General features: G+C 36.7%; 1 protein-coding gene across 1 annotated transcript in view; it reads right to left on the reverse strand.

Moving 5' to 3' along the window:
• Nucleotides 1–8470: 8470 nt before the first annotated feature.
• The window catches only part of LOC120419175 (protein MON2 homolog), a 44282-nt gene continuing 26133 nt past the window's right edge, over nucleotides 8471–26619 (reverse strand). Inside the window, exons 2-7 of the mRNA XM_039581828.2 lie at nucleotides 18957–21716; nucleotides 17788–18893; nucleotides 14602–15015; nucleotides 14061–14543; nucleotides 13913–13995; nucleotides 8471–9810 (exon numbers count right to left, since the gene is read on the reverse strand). Of these exons, the coding sequence (XP_039437762.1) occupies nucleotides 9566–9810; nucleotides 13913–13995; nucleotides 14061–14543; nucleotides 14602–15015; nucleotides 17788–18893; nucleotides 18957–21716 (5091 nt within the window). The 3' untranslated portion in view covers nucleotides 8471–9565. The remainder of the gene's footprint in view (nucleotides 9811–13912; nucleotides 13996–14060; nucleotides 14544–14601; nucleotides 15016–17787; nucleotides 18894–18956; nucleotides 21717–26619) is intronic.

Here is a 26619-nt window from a genome sequence, read left to right on the forward strand (position 1 = left end):
AGATTCTTCGTATTTGGTGAGAGCTTTCCATTTTTATTTCCAATTGACACAAACATTCACTCTAACATCCATACACTTCAGTAAAGACAAACCACGCCAATATTACTATATACGCGGTAGGGTGTTCCTTTGGTCGTTCGCTGTGAGTTGTGGATTGCCTGCTTCTCTAATGAAGGTTCGACTAGGGGGGCATGCTTATTAATTTCTCGTCGCTCCATACCCTCAGTGACGTGATGGGAGCAAGGGCGTCTATACAAAGTGTCCCTACACCCGCTACAAATTTCCGGTGCTTGGGGAGGGGAAAGGGGTTTCTTTTTATTCTTTGCGCCGGTATTTGTGGCACTAAAATTCGTGCAAAAAAACTTATGCACGTGGGTGTACAGATTACGGAGTAAAAGATGATCGAATTGTTCACCTAGCGCTCACATGTGTTCCAGGACCAAGTTGCCTGCGGGTATGGGGATCATACATACATACATACATACAAAAACACCCAAAATGGATCCACAAGCAAGCTTATTCCTTCCTCATTTTCAATATTTTTATCTGTACTTTTCTGTAATTTATTCCCAGCCAAGCTGTACTGCTAAAACAAACAACTTTTTTTTTATATAAAGGCTAATATGGAGATCGGAAGGAAAGGAAGGTTTTACGAACAGCAGAACAAAGGAGAGGGAGCGTTTTCTTGGGGCTTTTCTTCACCCTATCTGGCTTGCTTTCGCTTCTACTGCTGCCCATTTGATTTTTTCCTTGACCGGTTCCTTCTGATGTACATACACCGCTTAACATTGTATCACAAATTACCGCATTTTAACTAATTTTGAAACTGTTAATAAATCATGGCAAAAATTACTAAAATGCAAAATCAGTAATATTTTTAAAGAATTTGTTTTCATCAGTACCGGTACACTTTCATAAAATAAAAAATAGTCCGTATTTCAGTTTAGGATGATTTCTTAAAAAGCAATCTCAATAAATGAAGCAAATTGCAAAAATAATATAAATAATTCAATTAATGCTCAAAATGTGCTTTGCTGCACAAAATACATTTTTTTATAAAAAAATAAAATCAAATGTTGTTTATTCTTGCCACAAAAGCTTTCTTAAATATTTTTTTACCGATTTAACGATTTTGATCTGTAAATGCATGGTAGTATCAACATTTTTCAACTTTTATATTAAAAATTTTGAACTTTCTATTAATATTCACTTACGCGATCTTTTAACCAAACAAACGATAGTTTTTACCGAATAGTTTTTTTTCTCTGTTATGTCCAAGTTATGTCTACTTAATAATATTTTTGTTTATCTTGAAACAAAACATAGTTCAGAAAATATTATTCTAATGAATAAAACAAAATCATGTGGTAAATTGTTGCAATAAAAATAAAATATATAAATTGAAATAAATGCCGTTCCGCTATATTCGATTTCTATTATATGTCAAATTAATTTTCTCTTCAAATTGTATTTAAAGTAGCTAAAGGTATGGATCCAAGCACATTTGATATTACCGTAGATTAGATTATTTAATGTTACATTTAATCATGATCAAAACAATGTTTAAGGTCATTTTATTTATAAATACCTTCAAAATGTACTGTGCTTATCAGATAACAACAAAAAAAAATATTTTATTCAATTATTCTTGTAATGCATAGATGTATAGATTGCAATCTGACTACTTTCTCAAAGGGTTCCAGCTCAGGCGAAACATTTTTCAAACTACCACCGCAGAGGTCTGTCAGGCTCCAACACGGAGGAGACAATATCCTAACCATAAATTCCTTCAAAACGTATCTTGCTTACCTTAAAAACAGCTGAAAGATTTTTTTAATGTTTTATTTTTAAATATTTGGTTTTATTTTTCTCGTGATGTAAAATGGGTTCCAAGCAACTTTGATATATTACTTGAGTAGATTGTTCACAGAAACCTATTTTTTTTTAATCACGATCTTTACGATCCCTGTCAATGGTTTCTTTTCTTATTTAAAATTTTAACTTTTTCTTTGCTGATAAACTCCTGTTATGTAATTTGAAAAAGTTTGGTTTCATAATTAAGTACAATCGATTAAAGAACCCCAAAGTTTCTTTAATTTATTTTAAAATAATGTTTCTTTTAATTTAATTTTGATATATTTACTTTACAAAAATTCTGAAAGTGTTTTTTTAACTCAATAAAATGATACATTGTTAAAATATAATTTCTATCGAAATTAATTAATGATTTTGAACTATTTTGATACAAATCACAGATATTGCATTGAAAAATAAAAATTAATACAATAAATATAAATGTTTCCTAGTTTTTTTTTTTAATTATGCTTTTTTTTTCGTTGCTTAAATTGTCACTCCTACTTCTCAAATTCAAAATTAATATTTAAATATTTGTATTATCTTCTCTTGTGACGCAACGCTCTCACACTTTAAATTATATTTTAAGAATTTCTGATAATTAATCATTCCTTTATTTATTATTTAAAAATGCATCAAATTAATTATTAAGTGAATTATTTTACCTTTTTTAACTAATAATGTATTGTTCATGTTAACGATTACTTACATTTTTACTTCCCTGTGAAATAATGTTGGGTTTCAAGCAACTTTTGTATCACAGCTGAATAAATCGATTAAAGTAACAATTAACCATAACTACTATCAATATGGAATACTTAATCATTAACGTCTTTCAATTTAGAGGTTTATCTTTCAAGAGAGGACAACTCCAGTGTTATATAAAGTGACAACCGTTTTAGTCCTATTCGATGAATTTAAAATCATTTTTTTTTGGGTAGTTCACAGACATAACTCCAAAATACATATTGCTTTATCTGTGGATACCAAAAAGTGCTCACTTTCACATTTAAATTTATTTATTCATTTTCTTAGGTCAATTTCTTTTGTGATGTTAAAGACGGTTCTTAATTGAATGAAAAGATTTGCTGAACAATATATTTCTAAAATCCATAAGGCTCCTTCTGCGAAGTTATTTAAAAAAAATCATCACAAAAGTCTGTCGGGTTCCTTTATCGAGGAGATTGTTATCTGACTGCTTTCGCAAAGAACTCCAGCACAGATCATTCATTTTTTTTAATCTGACTACCATCACAGAGGTCTGTCAGGCTCCAACACAGAGAAGACTTTTTTCTGACTACCATCGCAGAGGTCTGTCAGGCTCCAACACAGAGGAGACTTTTTTTTCTGACTACCATCGCAGAGGTCTGTCAGGCTCCAACACAGAGGAGACTTTTTTTTCTGACTACCATCGCAGAGGTCTGTCAGGCTCCAACACAGAGGAGACTTTTTTATTCTGACTACCATCGCAGAGGTCTGTCAGGCTCCAACACAGAGAAGACTTTTTTCTGACTACCATCGCAGAGGTCTGTCAGGCTCCAACACAGAGGAGACTTTTTTTCTGACTACCATCGCAGAGGTCTGTCAGGCTCCAACACAGAGGAGACTTTTTTCTAACTACCATCGCAGAGGTCTGTCAGGCTCCAACACAGAGAAGACTTTTTTCTGACTACCATCGCAGAGGTCTGTCAGGCTCCAACACAGAGGAGACTTTTTTTCTGACTACCATCGCAGAGGTCTGTCAGGCTCCAACACAGAGGAGACTTTTTTCTGACTATCATCACAGAGGTTTGTCAGTCTCCAACACAGAAGAGACTTCAAAATTAACTATGACTAATCAATTATGACGGCAAAAAACGTTGCTCAAATCAAATTTCAAAGCAAAACATTGATTGTCAATTTCTGCATAAATCTATAAAATTTTCATTAGAATTCTAAAACGATAGTTTTCAATTTCCACAGCATCAAGCAACAATCTAATATTGCATCAAATTCACATTAAAAATTTATCGTCAATAATAACAACAATCAAATCTTCATTCAAATGAGAACTATACATTTTTCATTAACCATAAAATTAATAATCAAATTTAGCATCAACTTCAAAACAAAACATTGGTCATCAATTACCATATGAACAATCAAATATTGCGTCAAATTTAAAACTCAAAATTGCCCATCATAAAACCACAATCAAATATTGCATGAAATTTGAAATCGAAAAAAAATACCTTTCTATAATAACAAAATTCAAATTCTGAAAACAAATCTTGGCCTTCGATTGCCGCAACAAAAAGGAAATCTATCATCATATTCAAAATAATAACTGGTTTTCGATTACCACAATATCAATCAAACCTCGTATCTTAATCGAAACAAAATATTGGGTTTCATTTATCGCAAAAATAAGCAAATTTGTCATCTTATCATAACAAAACATTGATCTTTAATTCCCTCATCAACAATCAACTCTTTCAATCAAAATTAAACCTGTAAATTTTGTAATTTGTGATTTTATTGTACTTTGCATCAAGTTATTGCCACAACAAGCATATCTTTCATTAAATTTAAAACAAAACTAACAAGAAGCAAATATTTATCTTATTCAAAAATAAACATTGGTCTTCAATTACCAAAATAACCAGCATCCAATCCAAAATAAAAATAATGATCATCAATAATAACAACAATCCATAACAATCAAATTTTGCATCAAATTCAAAACAAAACATTGGTCGTCAATTATAATAACAACTATAAAATTCAAACAACAAATTTATTTCAATTACCAAAACAAAAACTAAATTAAAAACAAATTATCTACCTTCAATCACAAACTAATCCTCCATCAAATTCAAAAAGAAATATTGATTTTCAATTTCCACAATCTTGTCAAATCTTTTGTCAAATTATAAACAAAATATTGATTTTCATCAATCACAAAAATAAGAAAAAAAAAATTTAAGTCTAATTCGTAAAAAAACATTGGAGTTCAATTTCCACAACAACAATTAAACATTGCATCAAATTAAAACAAAACATTGGTCGTCAATCAAAACAACAACAATCAAATCTAAAGCAAAAATGTGATTGTACAAAAACAATCAAATTTCGAACAAATTATTTGCCTTCAAATTCCACCATTAACTTAGAATAAAACATTGGTTTTCAATTATCACAACGAAAAGCCAAACTTACAACTTCAAAACAAAACATTCGTTCCCAATATCACAACAACAAGCAAATCATTCATTAAATTCAAGACCGTCAATTATCGCAGATAGTTTTATGCCTTTTATCAATTTCAAATAACAAGTTCAAGCAAACATCTACCTGTTTCAAAACACAGGCAAAACAACAAAGCGAAACTTTGGACCTGCATCCTGGCAGGTAAACAAAACTGTTGGATTTCACAACACAACAATTCAAACAAAACAAATGATCTTTCATGAATCAAAAGGTTCGACTTACCGGACTGTGCCATTGTCGTGATCGGGGACTTTCTTTTATAATAAAAACACAGATATTTTGCAATTAACAAACAACACGTCTTATTCCACAGAAATTAACCACAAAACTGATTTGACAATCTTCATTCTCTCTTTCGCCAGCCGCGCGCATCTCGTTGTTTTCTCGCTTGTTGTTCTCTCTCGCAGCTCGCTAGCGCGCTCTCGCACTCCATCCGCAATCAGCTAACAAGGCAATATTCATGAAGGTTTGCACTTTTTGTTGCGCTCTTAACTATTATTTATGAATTATATCAATGTTATAATAAATACTCATTTAATAATTTATTACATATTCAATCCTGCAACCCATAATCCCTACAAATAGTTGATTGCCTTTTTAAATTTAAAATGGATTTTTTTTTCCATATTTGATAATCGCCCTTTTGGCCGCCATGTTGGATTTTTTTTTCTAAATCACTTTAGCCTGTAATTGTCAACTGTCGATATCTCGAAAAATACCTGGTGATTTTTCTTTTATTTTTACAATAGAGGTTGTGAAAGGTAAACAAAATTTTACTTACAATTTCATCCGAAGGGTGTCTTTTGGAGTTGCCAAAAATGTTGTGTGTAGCTCGTTCAAAACTTGTATTTTTTAGCATTCGTCTTATTTATCCAATACAGTGAACCTCGATTTAGAAATATACGACTCGAGCTGAAAAAATCTTCTTTTTGCAACTGGTTTCATAAACTACTATTTCCTAGACTATTTCAATTTATTTATTTTTTCAATGCTCTATCACGGCTGCCGAAATTATATGGACGATTCAAAATGGCGTCCTTGGTCCTTTAAAGAACAATCCATTTCCGGGTTTCACCTCAAAAACCAATCGCGAGTGCATGAAAGTATGTATTGTTTCTTTTTTCAAAAGGTGTAGGGAATTTCGCTGGCTGGCCTGTTTATTTTGGCTCGAATATTATTAGATTGTTGAAATAATTCAAAAATTCTAGGAAAAAAACGACATAAGTCTGAACCTTATAAAATAATTTTCAAAGACAAAAAATCCCGCGCGCGAGCCGAAATGAACATTCAAACAGTTAAACTATTAACCCACTACCGCCCAATTTTTTTTTCTAAAATTTTTATTTTTCCCGTGTTTAGGAGGTCATTTTGAGCAACTTTTGTTCTACGAAAAAATTTACTTCTCTTGTTTTATGTTTTTCTTGTTTTATTTTCAGTATTTTAATTTGCATTTATCTTGTTTAGTTTATGTTTGTTTTTGGTAGTGTTTGGCCTATTCTACCCATAATATAATTACGTTTTGCCTATCTAATTTTTTTACGGTTTTGCAGTCACTTTTTCAATTTTTTGCTTGTTTTTCACATTTTCTGCTGTAGAATGGCACCATTATCATTTAAATTGTAAAAAAAATGCATAGAGGCATAGTCTGGGACACTACAAAAATTACTGCATACTTCTTTTTACTTAAAATATAGGAAATGTTAGTAACAAACACAGCCAAAGTTGACCCCTAAAAAAATGACATTTTTAAAAACATTGGCAAAGTCACATAAAACAAGTAAAACTTCCAACCCATAAATTTTCTAAAATTTTAGGAGTTCTTCTTTCCAATGCTTTTTAAAGATCAAAAATTGGTTGAAAAATGGATTGTTGGCGAATTTTCTGATCAAAGTATCAGGAACATATTAGAAAGTTAGGATGGAATTAAAAAATGTTGTTTGAGAAGATTTTTGGTAATTATTTGAACATTTGCTAGCTGAAATTTTCCTGTATATTGTAATGCTTGGAATACGTAAACAAAAATCATTTTAAAAAAAAGCCCGCCTAAAGGCGGGGTTAGTGTGTAGAGGGTTAAGTAAATAATTGATTTTTAGTGACAAAAACTTCGAAAAATTCTTGAAAATCTATAAAAAAATGGCTAATAAAATTAAAAAGTTCTAGAAAAAATAAAAAAAAACCGTTCCGATCACAGATATCAGAAATGGACCTCGGATAACATCTAATCGTCGATAGAATACACAACAAATAAAGTAGTAATCAAGCTGCATGTAAAAGGCCTGGGTGTAAAATAAATTTTGCATTATTTTATGAAATTCTATGTAATATTACACCCTGAAATATGTAGCCCATCAGTGTGGGAAACCCACTTGACCGAAATGTCAAGATCATATATGTGATCATCCTTTCCATTCTTCATCGGTCTGAAGACCGAGCGGGCTAAGGCGCCAGTCCTTACTGTTGGTGCTGGGTATGAATCCCGTCGGTTGCAACTTTTGTTTGTGTTTGCAAAAATTGTGCATGCAGTGTGTAATATTAAGTGTTTATTTTGACGAAGGTGATGTGCATGCTTTTGCATGCGATTATACCATAGGATTTTTTGCTGTGTAGGTTAAGAGTTAGATTACTACCCCAAGCACTGCAACACTACCAGCCATACTGCGCTGTGTTAAACGCGGAGAGGATTCTGTGAACGGAACACACTACACAGAATCTACAGGGGTGGAAGGATGCGTGAACATACCGTACCGTACCGTACACTTCGACTGAACAATGTCTAGAGAATGACTTCAGGTAGGTTTAAAAAGTCATAAAAACTGTTAAATGCAAAATTTAGCACAAAAAACATGTTTGAAAAAATAACACATTTAAGGTATTAGGAGAATTCTGAAAGTAGATTTTAGGAATTTTCGGATACTTTGAGAAAAAAAAAACCCAACACAGATTATTATTTTGTAATCATGCCAGTAGAACCATTTATTTTTAATTTTTCAGAGTTACTGTTGTTGTTGTTACGCTCAAATATAAATTCGATTCCTCCTTATTATTGTTGGCGCCATCTCTCGCCACGCGGTTCTCTCATTATTTTAGGGTTTCATTTTGTTTTAAGACTTTTAAGTTTATTTTTCCCCCATTTTCCCTAAGGTTGTCTGAGTGTGTGTACTCTGTGTGTAGTATGTGTGTTGGTGTGTGTGTGTGTTTTTTTTAATCTGAGTAAGTGAGTGTAGTTTAGTAGAGAGGTTTCAATCTATTTGCTGTTTTATTCCCGATTCGTTAAATTTTGTAACGCTTTGTGTTGTGCATCAGTTAAAACAACAATCAATCTTCTTAAAATGTGTCTGTGTGTTTGCTGCTTCAGGCTTCCGTTAAATTTTGTTCTTTCAACACAACCATGCAAGAGTGTACTTGTAAGAGGTTTTCTTTTTTATCATTTTTGTATTTGTCGTTCATATAAGGTTATGAAGAATCGGCTACAAATAGGGGGAGAAACAAATCATCTGCCGAGTAGCAGCGCGAAGGGGATGTAAAGGGGAAGTGTGTATCTGTGCTCACTATTGTTGGCTAAAGATGCGATATTTTTGCTTAAATAGGAATGAAAATTAGTTGGAGGCGCGCTAAACTTTGCCTTATCAAGGTTGAAGAAGTGAAAAAGTCTAAAAGTTCGTTTTGTTGTTTTAAATTGGCACTAGAACTGCTAATAAGTGGGTTATTTTGATTTCTTACTTCGTTTTTGTTTGTTTCACTATTTCAGCAACAAATAACGCTGCGCAAATAACACTACGGTTTTGATTAATGAATGAATTAATTAGGTTTAGGTTAATTTTTCAAATACTATTTTCGTGAGGGGTAAATTTTAAAGATTTTTGCTTTCGGAATTGTTTTTTTTTAACGAGGAGAAAGTGAAAAGTTTGTTTCTGTCTAAAATGGCTAAGCATGTCGTTGGAGAAAAGATGAAAAGCTTTCTTTGCTGAATGGTTGTGGGTTATTTATTACTTGTTTCGTATCTTTCAGTTACTTTTCCCACCGTTTTGTAGGTCAGCATGGGTTTCAATCACAATTTTCGTTCCTTAACATTGACTACCGGACATAAGATTAAATTTTCTTGCTTTTTGTTTTTCTTATGTCGATTTTGAAGGGAGAATTTAGGTTTAAAGAAAAGGTTCTAAATATATATATTTTAAATCTTTTTATACTATAGTAAGGAATACTTTACTTAATGCTCTCAATTTAACGATAAAATGTATAAATAAATGATTTATGTTTCGCTTTACAAACACGTTTTCCCAATTTCTCACAATATAGTCAAAGAAGAAAGAAAGAAGGAGGGTAAAAAAATAGTACAATCATTGCGTTTGTCCCTTACCGTTCAGAGAACCACCTTGACCAGCAGTCGCGGAACTCCGTCGCCGTCGCCATCACAAACCAGCAGCAGAAAGTAGAAACTTCCGGCCGGAAACGAAACCAGCTAACAGTGGCTGATGCCGTTGGCGACGTTGTTGGCCACGTCGTTGTTGTTGTCCAACCGCTGCGTCGTAGTCGGCGATTCCGGATTGCCCCCAAGGGCGAGGGCGGACGCCGGCGGTCGCAGCAGATCACAGTACTGGAGCAGGGCCTCGCGCAACGAGCGGGACACCTCGGCCGAGGAGGTCGTGGTGCACTCGACCAGGTAGGGATAGAGCCCGATCAGCTGCTCCCAGGCGGTGGTGCCCACTGGAAGGGTAGAAACGGGTTAAATATATTAATATTGCATTGATTTCCGGTAGATCTTACAGGGTCGTTACGGAAAAGTCGAAAAAAAATCTGGAATTTAAGAATTTAAGAATTGAAGAATTAAAGAATTAAAGAATTAAAGAATTAAAGAATTAAAGAATTAAAGAATTAAAGAATTAAAGAATTAAAGAATTAAAGAATTAAAGAATTAAAGAATTAAAGAATTAAAGAATTAAAGAATTAAAGAATTAAAGAATTAAAGAATTAAAGAATTAAAGAATTAAAGAATTAAAGAATTAAAGAATTAAAGAATTAAAGAATTAAAGAATTAAAGAATTAAAGAATTAAAGAATTAAAGAATTAAAGAATTAAAGAATTAAAGAATGAAAGAATTAAAGAATTAAAGAATTAAAGAATTAAAGAATTAAAGAATTAAAGAATTAAAGAATTAAAGAATTAAAGAATTAAAGAATTAAAGAATTAAAGAATTAAAGAATTAAAGAATTAAAGAATTAAAGAATTAAAGAATTAAAGAATTAAAGAATTAAAGAATTAAAGAATTAAAGAATTAAAGAATTAAAGAATTAAAGAATTAAAGAATTAAAGAATTAAAGAATTAAAGAATTAAAGAATTAAAGAATTAAAGAATTAAAGAATTAAAGAATTAAAGAATTAAAGAATTAAAGAATTAAAGAATTAAAGAATTAAAGAATTAAAGAATTAAAGAATTAAAGAATTAAAGAATTAAAGAATTAAAGAATTAAAGAATTAAAGCATTAAAGAATTAAAGAATTAAAGAATTAATGAATTAAAGAATTAAACAATTACACAATTTAAGAATTAAAGAATTAAAGAATTAAAGAATTAAAGAATTAAAGAATTAAAGAATTAAAGAATTAAAGAATTAAAGAATTAAAGAATTAAAGAATTAAAGAATTAAAGAATTAAAGAATTAAAGAATTAAAGAATTAAAGAATTAAAGAATTAAAGAATTAAAGAATTAAAGAATTAAAGAATTAAAGAATTAAAGAATTAAAGAATTTAAAGAATTAAAGAATTAAAGAATTAAAGAATTAAAGAATTAAAGAATTAAAGAATTAAAGAATTAAAGAATTAAAGAATTAAAGAATTAAAGAATTAAAGAATTAAAGAATTAAAGAATTAAAGAATTAAAGAATCAAAGAATTAAAGAATTAAAGAATTAAAGAATGAAAGAATTAAAGAATTAAAGAATTAAAGAATTAAAGAATTAAAGAATTAAAGAATAAAAGAATTAAAGAATTAAAGAATTAAAGAATTAAAGAATTAAAGAATTAAAGAATTAAAGAATTAAAGAATTAAAGAATTAAAGAATTAAAGAATTAAAGAATTAAAGAATTAAAGAATTAAAGAATTAAAGAATTAAAGAATTAAAGAATTAAAGAATTAAAGAATTAAAGAATTAAAGAATTAAAGAATTAAAGAATTAAAGAATTAAAGAATTAAAGAATTAAAGAATTAAAGAATTAAAGAATTAAAGAATTAAAGAATTAAAGAATTAAAGAATTAAAGAATTAAAGAATTAAAGAATTAAAGAATTAAAGAATTAAAGAATTAAAGAATTAAAGAATTAAAGAATTAAAGAATTAAAGAATTAAAGAATTAAAGAATTAAAGAATTAAAGAATTAAAGAATTAAAGAATTAAAGAATTAAAGAATTAAAGAATTAAAGAATTAAAGAATTAAAGAATTAAAGAATTAAAGAATTAAAGTATTAAAGAATTAAAGAATTAAAGAATTAAAGAATTAAAGAATTAAAGAATTAAAGAATTAAAGAATTAAAGAATTAAAGAATTAAAGAATTAAAGAATTAAAGAATTAAAGAATTAAAGAATTAAAGAATTAAAGAATTAAAGAATTAAAGAATTAAAGAATTAAAGAATTAAAGAATTAAAGAATTAAAGAATTTAAGAATTTAAGAATTTAAGAATTTAAGAATTTAAGAATTTAAGAATTTAAGAATTTAAGAATTTAAGAATTTAAGAATTTAAGAATTTAAGAATTTAAGAATTTAAGAATTTAAGAATTTAAGAATTCTAGATTAAATTTTCAAAACAACCTATCCCTCATGGGTTTCCTATGCAGATAGGGCCTTTTGAAAATTTAATCGAGAATTTAAGAATTTAAGAATTTAAGAATTTAAGAATTTAAGAATTTAAGAATTTAAGAATTTAAGAATTTAAGAATTTAAGAATTTAAGAATTTAAGAATTTAAGAATTTAAGAATTTAAGAATTTAAGAATTTAAGAATTTAAGAATTTAAGAGCGAGTCCACGAACAGGGCATACCCCTTTGTATGGGACGTCGTTTGGACCTCACCAATCTGCCTGAAATTTTCAGGGGTTGTTTGTACATATGAAACTAGCATCTGGCCAAAATATGAGCACTCTAGGTCAACGGGAAGTGGGGCAAATCGGGACACAAAGTTTGAAGGTTCAAAAACGTCAAAAATCTTAAAAAGGCTGTAATTTAGGCAAAATTCAATTTATTTTCAAAATTCAAAATGCATCTGAAAGGGCTTAAAAAATGCAACAAAATGCAGGGTAGAGCATTCCAATTGGTTAAATCTAAAGGGAGTTATTGGTATTTTAGTGAAAAAATAGCATAATTTTCAAACTCAAATAAAAAAGTGTTCCATCCAGATATCAACTCGGTTCGACCTGCAGCTTGTAGGGGACATCTGGGACTACCATCCGAGACTGAGAACACTTTGGGTAAGGCAGTTTAACATATTAAATAAACACGTTTACTTTTAGTGATTTTTTTGGTTGTAAATTTTTGCTCGGGAGACCCCTTAGATCCCATTTTCTGGTGATAATTTTATCATATTCGTGTTTCTGAGACAATTTCACATAAGAAACATGCATTTAAATTGTTATTTTCACCCATTTTCGCCCTTTAAAAAATGAAAGTTAAAAAAAATTTAAGAAGCTGCTTTTTTTCTGGTGTCATCTAGTATCCTTGGAAACGAACTTGATTTTCAATAAATGTGAATCGAAGATTTTTTTAAACTTTTATTTTTTAAAGGGCGAAAATGGATGAAAATATACATTTTTATGCATGTTTCTATTGTGAAATTGTCTCAGAATCACGAATATGATAAAATTATCACCAGAAAATTGGATCTAAGGGGTCCCCCGAGCAAAAATTTACAATCAAAAAATTCACTAAAAGTAAAAGTGTCTATTTAATATGTTAAACTGCCTTACCCAAAGCGTTCTCATTCTCAGATGGTAGTTCCAGATGTCCCCTACAAGCTGCAGGTCGAACCGAGTTGATATCTGGATGGAACACTTTTTTATTTGAGTTTGAAAATTATGCAATTTTTTCACTAAAATGCCAATAACTCCCTTTAGATTTAACCAATTGGGATGCTCTACCCTGCATTTTGTTGCATTTTTTAAGCCCTTTCGGATGCATTTTGAATTTTGAAAATAAATTGAATTTTGCCTAAGTTATAGCCTTTTAAAATTTTTGACGGTTTTGAACCTTCAAACTTTGTGTCCCGATTTGCCCCACTTCCCGTTGACCTAGAGTGCTCATATTTTGGCCAGATGCTAGTTTTATATTTACAAACAACCCCTGAAAATTTCAGGCAGATTGGTGAGGTCGATGCGAGATGGGTATGCTTTGCTCGTGGACTCGCTCTTAAGAATTTAAGAATTTAAGAATTTAAGAATTTAAGAATTTAAGAATTTAAGAATTTAAGAATTTAAGAATTTAAGAATTTAAGAATTTAAGAATTTAAGAATTTAAGAATTTAAGAATTTAAGAATTTAAGAATTTAAGAATTTAAGAATTTAAGAATTTAAGAATTTAAGAATTTAAGAATTTAAGAATTTAAGAATTTAAGAATTTAAGAATTTAAGAATTTAAGAATTTAAGAATTTAAGAATTTAAGAATTTAAGAATTTAAGAATTTAAGAATTTAAGAATTTAAGAATTTAAGAATTTAAGAATTTAAGAATTTAAGAATTTAAGAATTTAAGAATTTAAGAATTTAGGAATTTAATTTACATCCGCGCCTGAACAAATCCGCGCGATATAACAACCCTGGACCTACCTTTAGCTGGTGGCGCCTTCTTCATCGATATCACAAGCGTAGCGACGGCCTTCAGCACAAACGAAATTTCCGATAGTCGATATCTACAACGAAGAAACCACCCAAATTAGTACTTATTTCAAATCATAAGCCGTGACTTCCAACCCACCTCGGCAGCGGAAACTTCCCGCTCAGCCGTTCGTCGTCGTTGAATTTGCGCAGCACCTCCTCGAACCGATGCAGCAGCGCCGTAATGGCCAACCTCCCCGCAATGCCACCTTCATTCGCTGCCGTCCCATTAACAGTCGACGCCGCCGAATCTTTGTCCAAGCAGTTATTGTTGACGCTGTTCGCCGTCAGCTGACCCATCCCGTCGTCAAGCAGCGAAAACTGCAGCAACGTCTCAAAGCACGTCTTGGCAAACTCTTCGCGCAGCTTCAGCTCGGTCTCACAACCCGCGAACGGCGTACTTCCCGTCGTGGCCGAGTGGATCGAGCCCTTGTTGAGCAGCACCACCGCGTCCAAGATAAACTGCTGCGGGATCTCCTGGCTGAAGGGCAGGATTTCGTCCCGGATTAGCTCAATCACTTGACAGTCGATGGCCTCATCCAACACCAGCTCGTCCAGACCACGATCTTCGACGACGCAAACGCTGAAAAGGGAAATTGTTCAAAATAACTCGAATAAATTCAAACCCAACCACTCCTTACCTCTTGGGAAACAAAAACTGATCCAACGTATCGGACAAATCCTTCCACAGCGGCGCAAATTGCTTCGGATGAGCCCGCGCAACCGGCAACCCCGTATGCAGCACCGTCATCAAGCTCGAAATCGCCAACTTCCACGTACTGGCCGACATGCACTTGTACTTGAGGGACAGCGGCAAATGGACCGCTTTGATGATCTCGTGCAGAATTTGGCCCTCCACCACGGCCTCGTCGGCCGCGGTCTGCTGGTACAACTTTACGGCAACGGCGAGGGCCTTCTCGCCGAACGGGATGTAGTTCATGCTGACCCATTCGATGGAGGCGCCACCGTTCGCGGCGGAGGAGGATTGCTGCTGTTGCTGGTGCTGCTGCTGATGGGACATGCCGACGCTGCCCGAGCGAAGGGATTTTACGGGTCTGGGGGGAAAATGTTTTGATTTATCAACTGTATTAAAATCTGTACATTTTAGAATTTTAAACTTAAGAATTCAAGAATTCTAAGGCAACTTTTCGAAAGTACGTGACCTTGTTTGAAAAGCCCGTCATGTCTTTTTGAAAAGTTACATTAAAATATTAAATATTACAAATCTGAGTTTCTGTATTTTTTTTTACAATTTTGAATTATAGAAAAGAGTTTTTTTTTTTAAATTGTAGAATTTTAGAATGTTAGACAATTAGAAATTGAACATTTTAAAATATTAGATATCAGAATTTAAGAGTTTATAAATTCCAGAATCCAAAGTGTTTGAATTTTAAATTTTTAAAACTTTATATTTTTTTAAAAAAGATTGAAATTTTAGAATTTTTGGAATCTAAGAAGAATAAAATTTATTAATGTAGAATTCCAAAATTTCAAAAAATTTCATCGTATTCAATCGCTTAGTCACGACCTTCTAGCAGAATTCTTACAGAGCTGGATAATCTTACAGCATTCTAACAGAAATGTTTCACCGTTCTAGCAGGATTCTGGCAGAATCAGCTCTGCTAGAATATTTCGTGACTGGGCGTATTCTAATGCTAAGAATTTATTTAGTAGGGGAAATATACCCATTTTAATCACTCTAAGCGTTTTTGCCGTTTTCTACTATCAAATCAACAATTTCAGATACATCAAGAATGGAGAGTTGCTTGCTCACTTTTATTTGAACAGTCAAAAACACTTTATGAAAGCTGTAATTCATGATCAAAGTTAAAACTGATAGGCCGTAAATAGAAATAGGCTGAAAAAGGGTATAGTTCCCCTACTCATAGAATTGAAAAAAAAAATAGTTTGAAAAATAATAATTTTATAACATAAAAATTTGTGATTTTTTTTAATAATTGATTTTCTGAATTTATATTTTGAAAGGTTAAGATAGAATTTTAAAACTTAATAATTTGAGATTTCGAGAATTTTAGATTTTTGAATTTTTATTTTTTGAGATTTTTTGATTTCTAGATTTTTAAATTTCTAGATTTTTAAATTTCTAGATTTTTAAACTTCTTGATTTTTCAGTTTCTAGATTTTTGAATTTCTAGATCTTTAGATTCTTAGATACCTAGATCTCTAAATTTTGAGATTTTGAGAATTTTAGATTTTTAAATTTTAAGTTTTTTGGATATTTTTATTTTTAGATTCTTAGATTTTAAGATTTGTAGATATTGAGATTTTTAGATTTTGAGATTTTCAGGATTTTAGATTTTTAAGATCTTGAGATTTTTGTAATTTAAAACTTTAAGATTATTAAATTCTTATGATTTTTAGATTTTCAGCTCTTAAAATTTTCAGATTTTCCTATTTTTAAAGTTATTTTTTTTTACATTTTGAAATATTGAGATTTCTTGATTTTTTAATTTTTGGATTTAAGATTTTAAATTTTTAGATTTTTTGATTCAGATATCTAAATCTTGAGATTTTGAGATTTTCAGAATTTTATATTTTTAGCTATTAACATTTTCAGATTTTTTTAATTTTTAATGTTTTAAATTTTTGAGATTTTTTAATATCGAGTTTTTCTATTTAAAAATTTTTGGATTTAAGATTTTTAAATTTTATGATTATGAGATTTTTAAATTTTAAATTTTAAGATTTTTTGATTCTTAGATATATAGATCTTAAGATTTGAAAATTTGAGATTTTTAGAATTTTAGATTTTTTAAATTTTAAGTTTTTCAAGATTTTTCAGTTTTAGATTTTTTATTTTTAGATTTTTAAATTTTTAGATTCTCGGAGTTCTAGATTTTTAGATTCCTAGATTTCTAGAACTTTCGATTTTGAGCATTTGAGATTTTTTGATTTTTAAATTCAAGAGTTTTAGATTTAGGATTTTTCAATTTTTTGATTCATAGATTTCTAGATTTTTTGATTTTAAGATTCTTACATTTTTAGACTTTAGACCTTTAGATTTCTAGATATTTAGATTTTTAGATTTCTGGAATTTTGAAATTTTTAGATTTCTAGATTTAAAAAATTAAAAAAGGTTATCAGATTTTTAAGTTTTTAAATTTTTAGAATTTCAGATTTTTAAATTTGCAGATTTTTTTTATATTTTTAATTTTTGTTTAATTTTAGATTTTTAAAATTTTAAAATCAGATGATTATTTTAGACTTAGAATTTCTCTTTTTTTTATTGTTAGATGTATCTAATTATGGAATTTATGATTTTTTAAATTATGCATTTAGGAGTTTTAGAATTTTGGAATTTACTGATCTAGGATTTAATTTTAACAATTCCTAATTTTAGAAATTTTGGAATTCAAGATTGCTTTATGTAATTATTTTAACGGTTTCGAATTTTGGAATTTCAGGATTTTGTTTTTGCATATCAAGGAATTTAAACAATTTAGAACTTAAGTATTTCAGAATTTCGGATTTTTAGAAGTCAGGAATCTAGGAATTGAAATTTTAGAAATTTTCAAAATTGAATATTTAGAATTTAATAATTATTCAATTTATGTTTTAAGTAACATAAGAGTTTATTAATTTGGGAATACATAAATTTTAGAGTCATTTTTTAAAGTTTAAGAATGTTTAAACTTGGGAGTTTTAAATTTTTCGAGGTTAACAATTTCAGAATTATAAAATATAAAATTTGTAAAGTTTTGTAAATTCTAAAAATATTGAATTTAGTTTTTTAGAAATTAAAAAAAATCGGTTTTGCATAAATGCCGGTCAGAGAATTCATTGCTACTGCAAGGCACAGTTCTTACCTCGTTTCCACTCGATCGTACGACGGCGGCACGCACGCAAACTTGCTGAAGCTCAACAGCTGCTTGAAGATGGCCGAAATCATGTGCTTCAGGTTCGTCCCACCGGTCGCCTCCTTCTGCAGCAACTCCATACAATCCAACACCCCATCGTGAAGTGGCGTCAACAGCGAGTCCGAAATCGTCGACATGATGTACGGCGTCGAATCGCTGTGCACCGGCACGGCAACGGCGTTCATCAGCACGGCACACAGCTGCGTAAGGTCTTTGTTGCTGAAGCGCGTGCGGATGTGCTGGAACAGCGCAGGGAAGATTTGAACCAGCGCCGTCAGGAAGGCCTGACTCGGAATGTAGATGTCGTCCTTGTCCGCGTCCATCGAAGGAGGTTTGGTACTCTCGGCTCCGATGTTCAGCCAAACGCGCCAGGCCACGTTCCAGATGTCGATCTGCTCGTTGGCGGCGGCTGTCTTTTCCGCGATCGCCGCGTCCTTGGGTAGTTTTAGGGAATCGTCGGATTGCGACGTTGGTCGGTTGTACAGAATCTCCTGGAAGGACTTGAGTGCCGCCAGGGAAACCTCGTTGCTCTTGCTGAGGGCGGAATTTTCGATAAATTCCAGGAGGAGCGCCCAGGCTCGCGGGAAGTCGCCCAACATCTGCAGCAGGGTGCGCTTCGTGTTGAAGACCCTGGACACGCCGGACAGCGTCAGCACCTGCGTCTCGGCCCACTGCTTTTGCGCCGTGTTGCGCGAGTGGTGGATCAGGATGTTGCCGCTGGTGTCGACCTTCTCGCTGCTGGCACAGCTGGACAGCGCCCGGACCTTGTCCAGCAGCGGGAAGAGCACCTGCCAGAGGACCGCCTGCCAGGTGGGCGGATTCAGCAGATTTCCGTGCGCGGAAATCGTCGAGAACAGAGTCTGCCCGGCCGACTTGCGAACCGCTGGCCGCGGGTCCACGCACAGGTCGCCGAGCCGCGCGTACAGACACATCCACAGCCGGTCAAAGTGGGGCATGTTCAGCGTGCCGGGAAAGTCCGGCAGCACGGAGGTGTCGTCGCAGACTGTCTGCGAGAGCTTCTCCTGGTTCTGGTTGAAGTAATCGGAGATGTTCCACTGAAAGGGGGAAAGATTTCATGGAGTTAACTATTCTAAACTTAAACGATTAGGTAAACTCACCATTAGTCCAACGGCCGTCAGCGAAATGTTCAGCTCCTGCGTCTGCGAGCCAAACTTGGCCGCGGTGTTGACGCAAAGCGGCAGGCATCGCCACGGCATAACGGGTAGGAAATCCGTCACGACCAGCTGCAAGCACTGGAAGGCGATCCGGATGAGCGCCTCGCCGTGGTGATCGTTGACGGCGCCGATTATCCCAAGAACCAGCGGCCATCCGTGCGAAAGGGTTTCTCCAGCGCCGTTGAGGACCTGCAGGACGCACTCCAGCTGGCGCTGGCGGACATCGCCGTGGGGTACGGAGGACAGTTCGGAAAGCGGTCCCAGGAGGAGCGTTTGTAGTTTGAGGTTTTCCTTGAGGGGTTTCTCGTACTTGTACTGGAGGGCGGCCTTGACCAGGTAGGTGATGGCTTCGACGCCCCACTCGCGCATTCGGATGTGCGGATGTTGGCAGATTTCTAGGAGATGGTTGGTTAGGGGGCGCCACAGGACTTCGATGCGGGACAGGTTGACGAGGCCGGTTTCGAGCAGTTTGGCTACGGCGAAGAGGGACGGTTCGCGGTTGTTGTACGCTAGCTCCATCGCCTCGTGAGAGAGTTTGCAGAGGGCGTCGATCAGGTGGTGCAGTGCGACGTCGTCTAGATATTGACTGGACTCGAAGAGTTGGGAGAGCATCGTTGAGAGGACGGGGAGATCCGTCATGACCTGGGTGATCGAGTTGGCGTCGGTTGGGGGTTTCTGGACCGCTTGGAGACTACCTCCGGTGGAGGGTTTCAAGCCGAGGATCCAGGCCAGGTGTTGCAGGGTTGTTAGGACGATGTGCCAGGAACTGCCGAGGATTCCGCCGTGGCAGTGAGCCAGGTGAAGAACCGATCGCATGCATTGAAGGTTCTTGGCGGTTAGTAGGACCGGACCTTGATGGGCGCCGACTGGGAGTGAGGACGTTGGAAGGGGAGTTCCAACGGCGACCACCGGATGGCGCTGCTGTTGCTGCTGGTCTGCGTCGCCGTACGATCCGAGGAACATGTTGCCCATGTCCTGGCTGCCTCCGCGGGAGTGCGACTTGAACTGGCTGCCCTGGTAGTTGACGTTCAGGACCGAGAGGGCGTAGTGGGGCGGGAGAGACGCTCGACAGAGTGCCGTTATGAAGGCATCCCTTGGTGTGTGGAGTTCAAGCAGACCACAAAGTGCGGCGTAGTTCTGGATCGACTTGAGGACGTTCTCGGTTGAAGATTCGTCTGTAGCGGCGTCGATGAGGGGACCTAGCGCGGACAGCAGTCCGAGCCAACTCGAGTAGATCAGCTGGATGTGCAGCGCCTTGTCGTCTTCCGTTACCCGATTCTTGTACGGCAGAGGAGTTTCGTCCCCAATTTGGGACGGTCCTTGGATCGAGAGGGAGATCGAACGGACAATGTCGAGCAGACATGCGTACGCAACGGATATTCCGTACCCGTCCGGGATCGCCGGCGGTTCCATCTTGTCGAGCATCTCCAGGAACGTCGACTTGGATTGGCCACTTGGGAAGGTCACGACCAGCGGGAGGAACACCCCGCGAAACAGGAAACCTGGCTGTGGGGAGATCCCTGGTCCAACGGGTAGTCCCCCGATGAGGGCAGCCTGCTGACCTTGGGCACCGCCGACGGCACTGGTCAGCAGCTGGGTGTTGACGAACAGACTCTGCACGTACGTCCCGAGCGAGTTAATAATGTCCTGGAAAATGTTGGTGGCGTGATCTTTCAGGTCGTAACACCGGCAAAACGAGATCAACAGCTCCGGCTGGATGGTCATCTTGTGCAGCACTTCGAGGGCGAGCGATCGCTGCCACGAGGGTTTGTCCGGGTCGAGGAACTTGACGATCAGCGAGAGGAATATCTCACACTCGGTGACGAGCAAGCTGTGGTACTTTTGGATTAGAATGGAGACGACCCTTAGTAGCCGCATGCTGATCGGGAAGTACGGCTTGTCGTGCGGTGCCGTGGCCTGGGCGTTCTGCGGGGCCATCGTGCGGTACTTGATGTTCGGCGAGAACAGCTTGATGACCAGCGCGCAGACGCGTTCTTTCAGCAGGAACGAAAACTCCGGATTTCGGAAGAATACCGACGTATACTGTGTAAGTACGGACTCAAGCAGCTCCAGCCCGAAGGTTCGCGTCATCTCGGTCATCCCGAGCAGCCAGTACGGCTGATCGGCGTTCACCAGCTGAACCAGGTCCTGAAACAGCAGAAACGCGTCCGCCGCGCAAGGTCGCAGTCCCTTCGGCGCAACCGCCGTCGCCATCTTAAGCTCCTCCAAGTTCACCTCCCTCTTCTCGTCCTGGTTGGCCTCGGCTTCCGCCTCCTCCGCCACGACCCGCTCAAACACCAACGAAACCAGCTGCCTCACCGTCGCCCCAGCCGTATTGATCGTGGTCGAGTCCTTCGTAAAGTGCAACCTAAAGCACAGTACCAGCGTCTTCGCGAGCGTTTCCCCATGAACCACCGTATTCGTCGTCAACAGCAGCGTTACGCTCTGCAACACCTTAACCTCCTCCGTCCCATTCTCCATCAGCATCCACAGCGTGTCCGTAATATACCGGGCGCCCTTCTGATCCACGACCTGCTGCGTAATCAACCGCTGCATCATCCCCAGGCAGAACTTGATAATTTTGACGTCCTTGGACTCGCAGCCCTGCACCAGCGGGTACAAAATCTGGTTCACCACGTAGTAGACCGGCGTTTGCGGGTTCGCCCCGGCCGTCTTCAGCTTCAGTATGGCCTCCTCGCATGACTGCGGAGCAGAAGGGAAAGAAATAGGTTAGGAGAAAGTTACGCTAATTAGCATAGAGAACAAAAAAGCCAACTTTTACACAATAGAGATGTACCGCGCGCCCGTAAAGTGATTTTTTGTTTTCATCTGAAAGCATCACGTGCGCGCGACACGCTTCGGTGGGTCACGTTGGCCAGGGTTGAAGTTCTGCAGCGAGATTTGAGTGGAAAGCACAAAACATTTGCACCCCCCCTTCCAAACCAGAGAACCACCCACTTCTCAACGACTGTGTCGTGCCGGTATGTGAGTATGAATAATAAATATTCTCAATTTCAAAGTTAGCCAAGTGTAAAATATTCAACCTGCTTGACACCTCTCGTTGGACCATGTGCTATGCTGCTTCTATGTTTGGAGGCTGGCAAGTGTACCTTCTAGGTACAGGTTTGTGCAAGCAGAGTGGGATGCTGCTGATTTAGAAGATTTACCACCGCAGCTCGACAAGTTTGGTGCAACACGGAAAAGAGGAAATTTAGACTTTCCAGCTTGGGGAACAATAATTATTAGGGTCATATTCTGTCAACTCAAACTGCCGTTTTTTCGACCATCTCAAAACTAAATTTTAACCAAAAATTAAAGAAAATAGCTTCCGTTCGACCAACCAGTTATGGCAAGGTGGCAGATCAGCCCCTCTTTGCACCTGATCCGGTTGATAAACAGCGTACCACCCCCACGGTTGAGTACAGTCACACAAATCTACCCGGCAGAGCTTGGTTCCACCCCCCACTCATTTCAAACCTCCCAAGCCAACCACCACATTAGGGTTAATTTTGACGGGTTCGAGGGAGGGAAAATTGGCGGAAAACATGCTTGCTTACACAATATTTACAGTTGGAAAACGAAGGGAGGTCGGGCTTAAACGAGAGATAGATGGTGCCGGGAAAAGGACTGTCGCCCCCCGACTGGAAGAAGAAGGACGATACGAGAACTTGGTTTGGGTCGAGGAGGTAGATTTAGCGCAAATTGGGCAATACGAACAACCCCATGCCCAAGTTATAGGTACAGGAAGAAGTTGCTGCATCCCGGTTCCGCGCCATTTGGACACCGTCGGTCTGTTTGAGGAACCAGTTATAGTGGCGAAACCAACTTCTACTGGATCTAGAGTACGGAAACCGTGAAGCTTAGTTAATGTGTGTACCTATTAGATTTTGTCTCTGAAACCAAAGTCTATGCTCGCAGGGCAATTTTTTTTTAAAGATGTCGAAAAGATGCAGTCGATTTAATTCTGTTATACTTTTTATGAAAGGTTTCAAGGGAAATTGTTTATTTTGGAAAAATATGCAAAGTTAATTATAATTCCTAAGTTCGAAATTGATAAAAACTCATTTGTGACTTTCCAAGCAAGCATGGGCAATTGGTCTTGGCCTCCACAGCCGGAACAGTGAAAAAACCAGGATTGTTGTAGATAGGACGGAAATAAGTTTTATTTCGACTGTTCTTTAGCGAGAGTAAACACACAGTGAGCTCAGTTCATCTGCTTGCGTCAAACCCAATCAACTGTCAGAAAAAAGTACCCGTCACAGAAAATGCCTTACTCTTGCCCACTGCTCTACCTGTCAACACTCCTCCACAAGAGTACAGCAACCTAACCTCTAAGGCTTTACTCAATTGAGCTTGTACAATTTCCCCACCTTCTCTGCTACTAACATCACTTTACCATCTTTCACTACGCAACAATCGTTCTTTCGGAAAACAACTTCAAATCCTTTAGCTACAATCGCGGACACTGACACTAGATTCACCGTAAGTCCGGGAACATACAGCACATCCACCAGCTTAACTCCTCTTGCGTAGCCATTGCCATTCCGTGTGCGTAGATTGACCTCTCCTTTGCCAGCTGACTGCAACACTTGGCCGTCCGCAAACTTCACGCTTGTAATCGGTGTTAGTTTAGCTTGATCCAAAAGATCTCCACGCCCAGTCATATGCACAGAAGCTCCTGAATCCAGATACCAATCCTGCGTTGTCTCCTCCTGTATCGCCGCCAAGCATATCTCTCCACCAAAAGATCCACTCTCCTCCTCCACAGTAGCAGACAATGCTCTGTTCTGGTTCCCGCCAGACTTCGATCGTTCGTCTTCAGCTCGTACTTTCTTCAGCAAGTCACAATCTCGCATCAGGTGGTCGGGACTGCTACACGCGTAACACAGCCGGCTCGGTCCAGGGTACCGCTTGTCCTTCGCTGCACTTCGAACTACCATGGCCTTCTCCGACTCCGTCTCGACTTTGTTCTTCCGGCGGTCGTACTCCTCCATAAGCTTCGTCTTTACAAAATTCATCGAAAGAACTTCCATCCGACCATGAATCGACGACACGGTGCTGTCGAACGAATCGGGCAAATTTGCCAACACAAAACAAGCCTTGAGATCCTCGTCCATTCGAATGCCAACGTTACCCATTTTCTCGAAAAGCTCCTCCATGTTCAGCAAAAACTCCCGAACGTCACCTCCTTCAGCTAGCTCCATCTTCGAAAGCCGTTTGATCAGCGCCACCTTCCCGACCGAAGAATCCTTCACAAAGTACTTCCGCAGCATTTCCCAAGCTTCCTTCGCCGTAGCAGCTTCCTCAATCTCCCTCTGCAGCGCATCATCCACCAGGTAGCCGATGGTTTGCAGTGCCAGATCGTCTTTGGCCGCCCACTCGGGAGATTTCTTCACCTCTGCCTTCGCATCGCCGACAACATAGCTCCAGAGTCCCTCCCGCGTCAAAAACTGTCTCGCGCGCCGCTTCCAGGTTTCATAGTTGTCGTAACTCAACCTCGTGAACCCGAATTTCGCACCTTCCATCCTTCCGGCAACTTCCTTCGTAAACTTCCAGCAATTTCCTTCGTTACAAGCTCCACACTAAATCCTCCTTCTTCTACAACTTCCTGTCGCCTGGGCCCATAACCTCTTGGCCTCCACAGCCGGAACAGTGAAAAAACCAGGATTGTTGTAGATAGGACGGAAATAAGTTTTATTTCGACTGTTCTTTAGCGAGAGTAAACACACAGTGAGCTCAGTTCATCTGCTTGCGTCAAACCCAATCAACTGTCAGAAAAAAGTACCCGTCACAGAAAATGCCTTACTCTTGCCCACTGCTCTACCTGTCAACAATTGGTAATAAAGTAACACAAGAAAATAATTAATTTCTTACGTCTAAATCCATTTTTCATTAAATCAAAAAAGATGGTAATATAAAATCTAGAAATCTGAACATTCATGTTAGAAAAATATGTGTAAGGCTGTAGCAAATATATTTTTGAAGTTTATGTTTCTCGATTCTGGCTAAAAAATCCCAGACATGCCTATTTTTTTGACCCCTGATTTTTCGGCCTAATACGGCTTTGACAAAATTAATTCACTTGCAGGGTGTAATATTGAATGTTTGGTCCTTTTGAAATGTTAGTCTTGATTAAATAAATGAAAATATTGTTTTCGAAAAGATCGGAAAAATTCACGAATGTTTCAAATCGAACCATTAGGTTGGTACAAAAATTGTTTGAAAGTTTTTGTTTGACAAAAAAAAATCGATTTACCTTTTTTTTAATAGTCCTTAACAATACCTACAACTTTGCCGAAGACACCAAATTGATCAGAAAATTATTTTAAAAGTTACAGATTTTCGAATATTTACGTACCATTTTTGTATGGACAGCTCGACGTCGTCGTGCTATCTTGTCGCACCCGCCATTTCGACGTGCCGAGAAAAACACGTTTTAATGTTTGACCTTGAATAAACAAAAACTAGAGCACGCAATGTAAATAATTACAAACACGTTTTGTTTGGCTGACCATTCTGTGCATTGTCCCGAAGTTTGGTTGAAGTTGGTTTCTGGAGTCCCGAGTTATAATTACAAATGTTTACGGTAGTCTAACTTGCACGTGCGTCAAACGCGTTCTGACCTGAAATCCCTTTGGCCAATTGTCGCACTTACATCAATTTTCAGGGAGTGACAAGATAGCACGACGAGATTAAAACTTCTTTCATATGTAAAGTGACAAAAATGCACGGAGTTTTTTAGGTTTTCATGAATTATCTCAGGATTGAAATCGAATTTTGGGGATCTGTGAAGGTCAAAAGGTGAGGCATTGTGAGCTGCACAAAATGGCGTTCTTATCTCAATTTGGCCCAAAATGCACGTACGACAAGTTAGCACGAAGGCGACGAGCTGCTTAAATTCTATGGAGACTTGTATGGGTGATTCAATGACACAAACTAGCTTCTATTGTCATACACAGTAAAAAATTGTGTAAATTTGGAAGGTGTAATTTTGGAAGGTTGAATATTACCTCTTATATGATGTAATTTTACCCCTTCCCCATGTTTTTTTACTGTGTAGGTAAGGACACCGACAAAATTTGAGGCAAATAAAAAAAATACAAATAAAATCCATTTCCGGTTTTGGTAGAGAAATGCTCCGAAGTTATACCACCATTTTTTTCTAATGTGTACACTAGGGTGGGTACGGATTTTGAAAAGTTCTCAGATCAAAGTCTGGTGTGGTTCCCCTTGTAGGGCATACCCATAGGGATTCTCACGCCAAATTTCAGCTCATTTGGTTGAAAACTGGCTTGTCTCAAGCGAGTTCAAGTTTACATGGGATTTACTAAGGAAATTTTGAATTTTCGTTCATTCGCTTCTACAGGCCTGGGGAAAACATGTAGAAACTTCTAGGATGGCCAGAAATGAGCGGATTCGTCTGGAGAATAACTTTCCCTAAGAGACCAGGTCGATTCGTTCAACCCCCATCGAGCTCAACGGCAATACATCCGGGGTTTTCGGAACCAACGGTTTTCCCCAGAAAAGCATGAAATTTCCCTTAGCATGCTATGAATGCTTGATGAACACCGCGACGCCACATGTCAAACAGCTACCACAGAGTAAC

Source organism: Culex pipiens, chromosome 2 (assembly GCF_016801865.2).
Source record: "Culex pipiens pallens isolate TS chromosome 2, TS_CPP_V2, whole genome shotgun sequence".
NCBI lineage: Eukaryota > Metazoa > Arthropoda > Insecta > Diptera > Culicidae > Culex > Culex pipiens.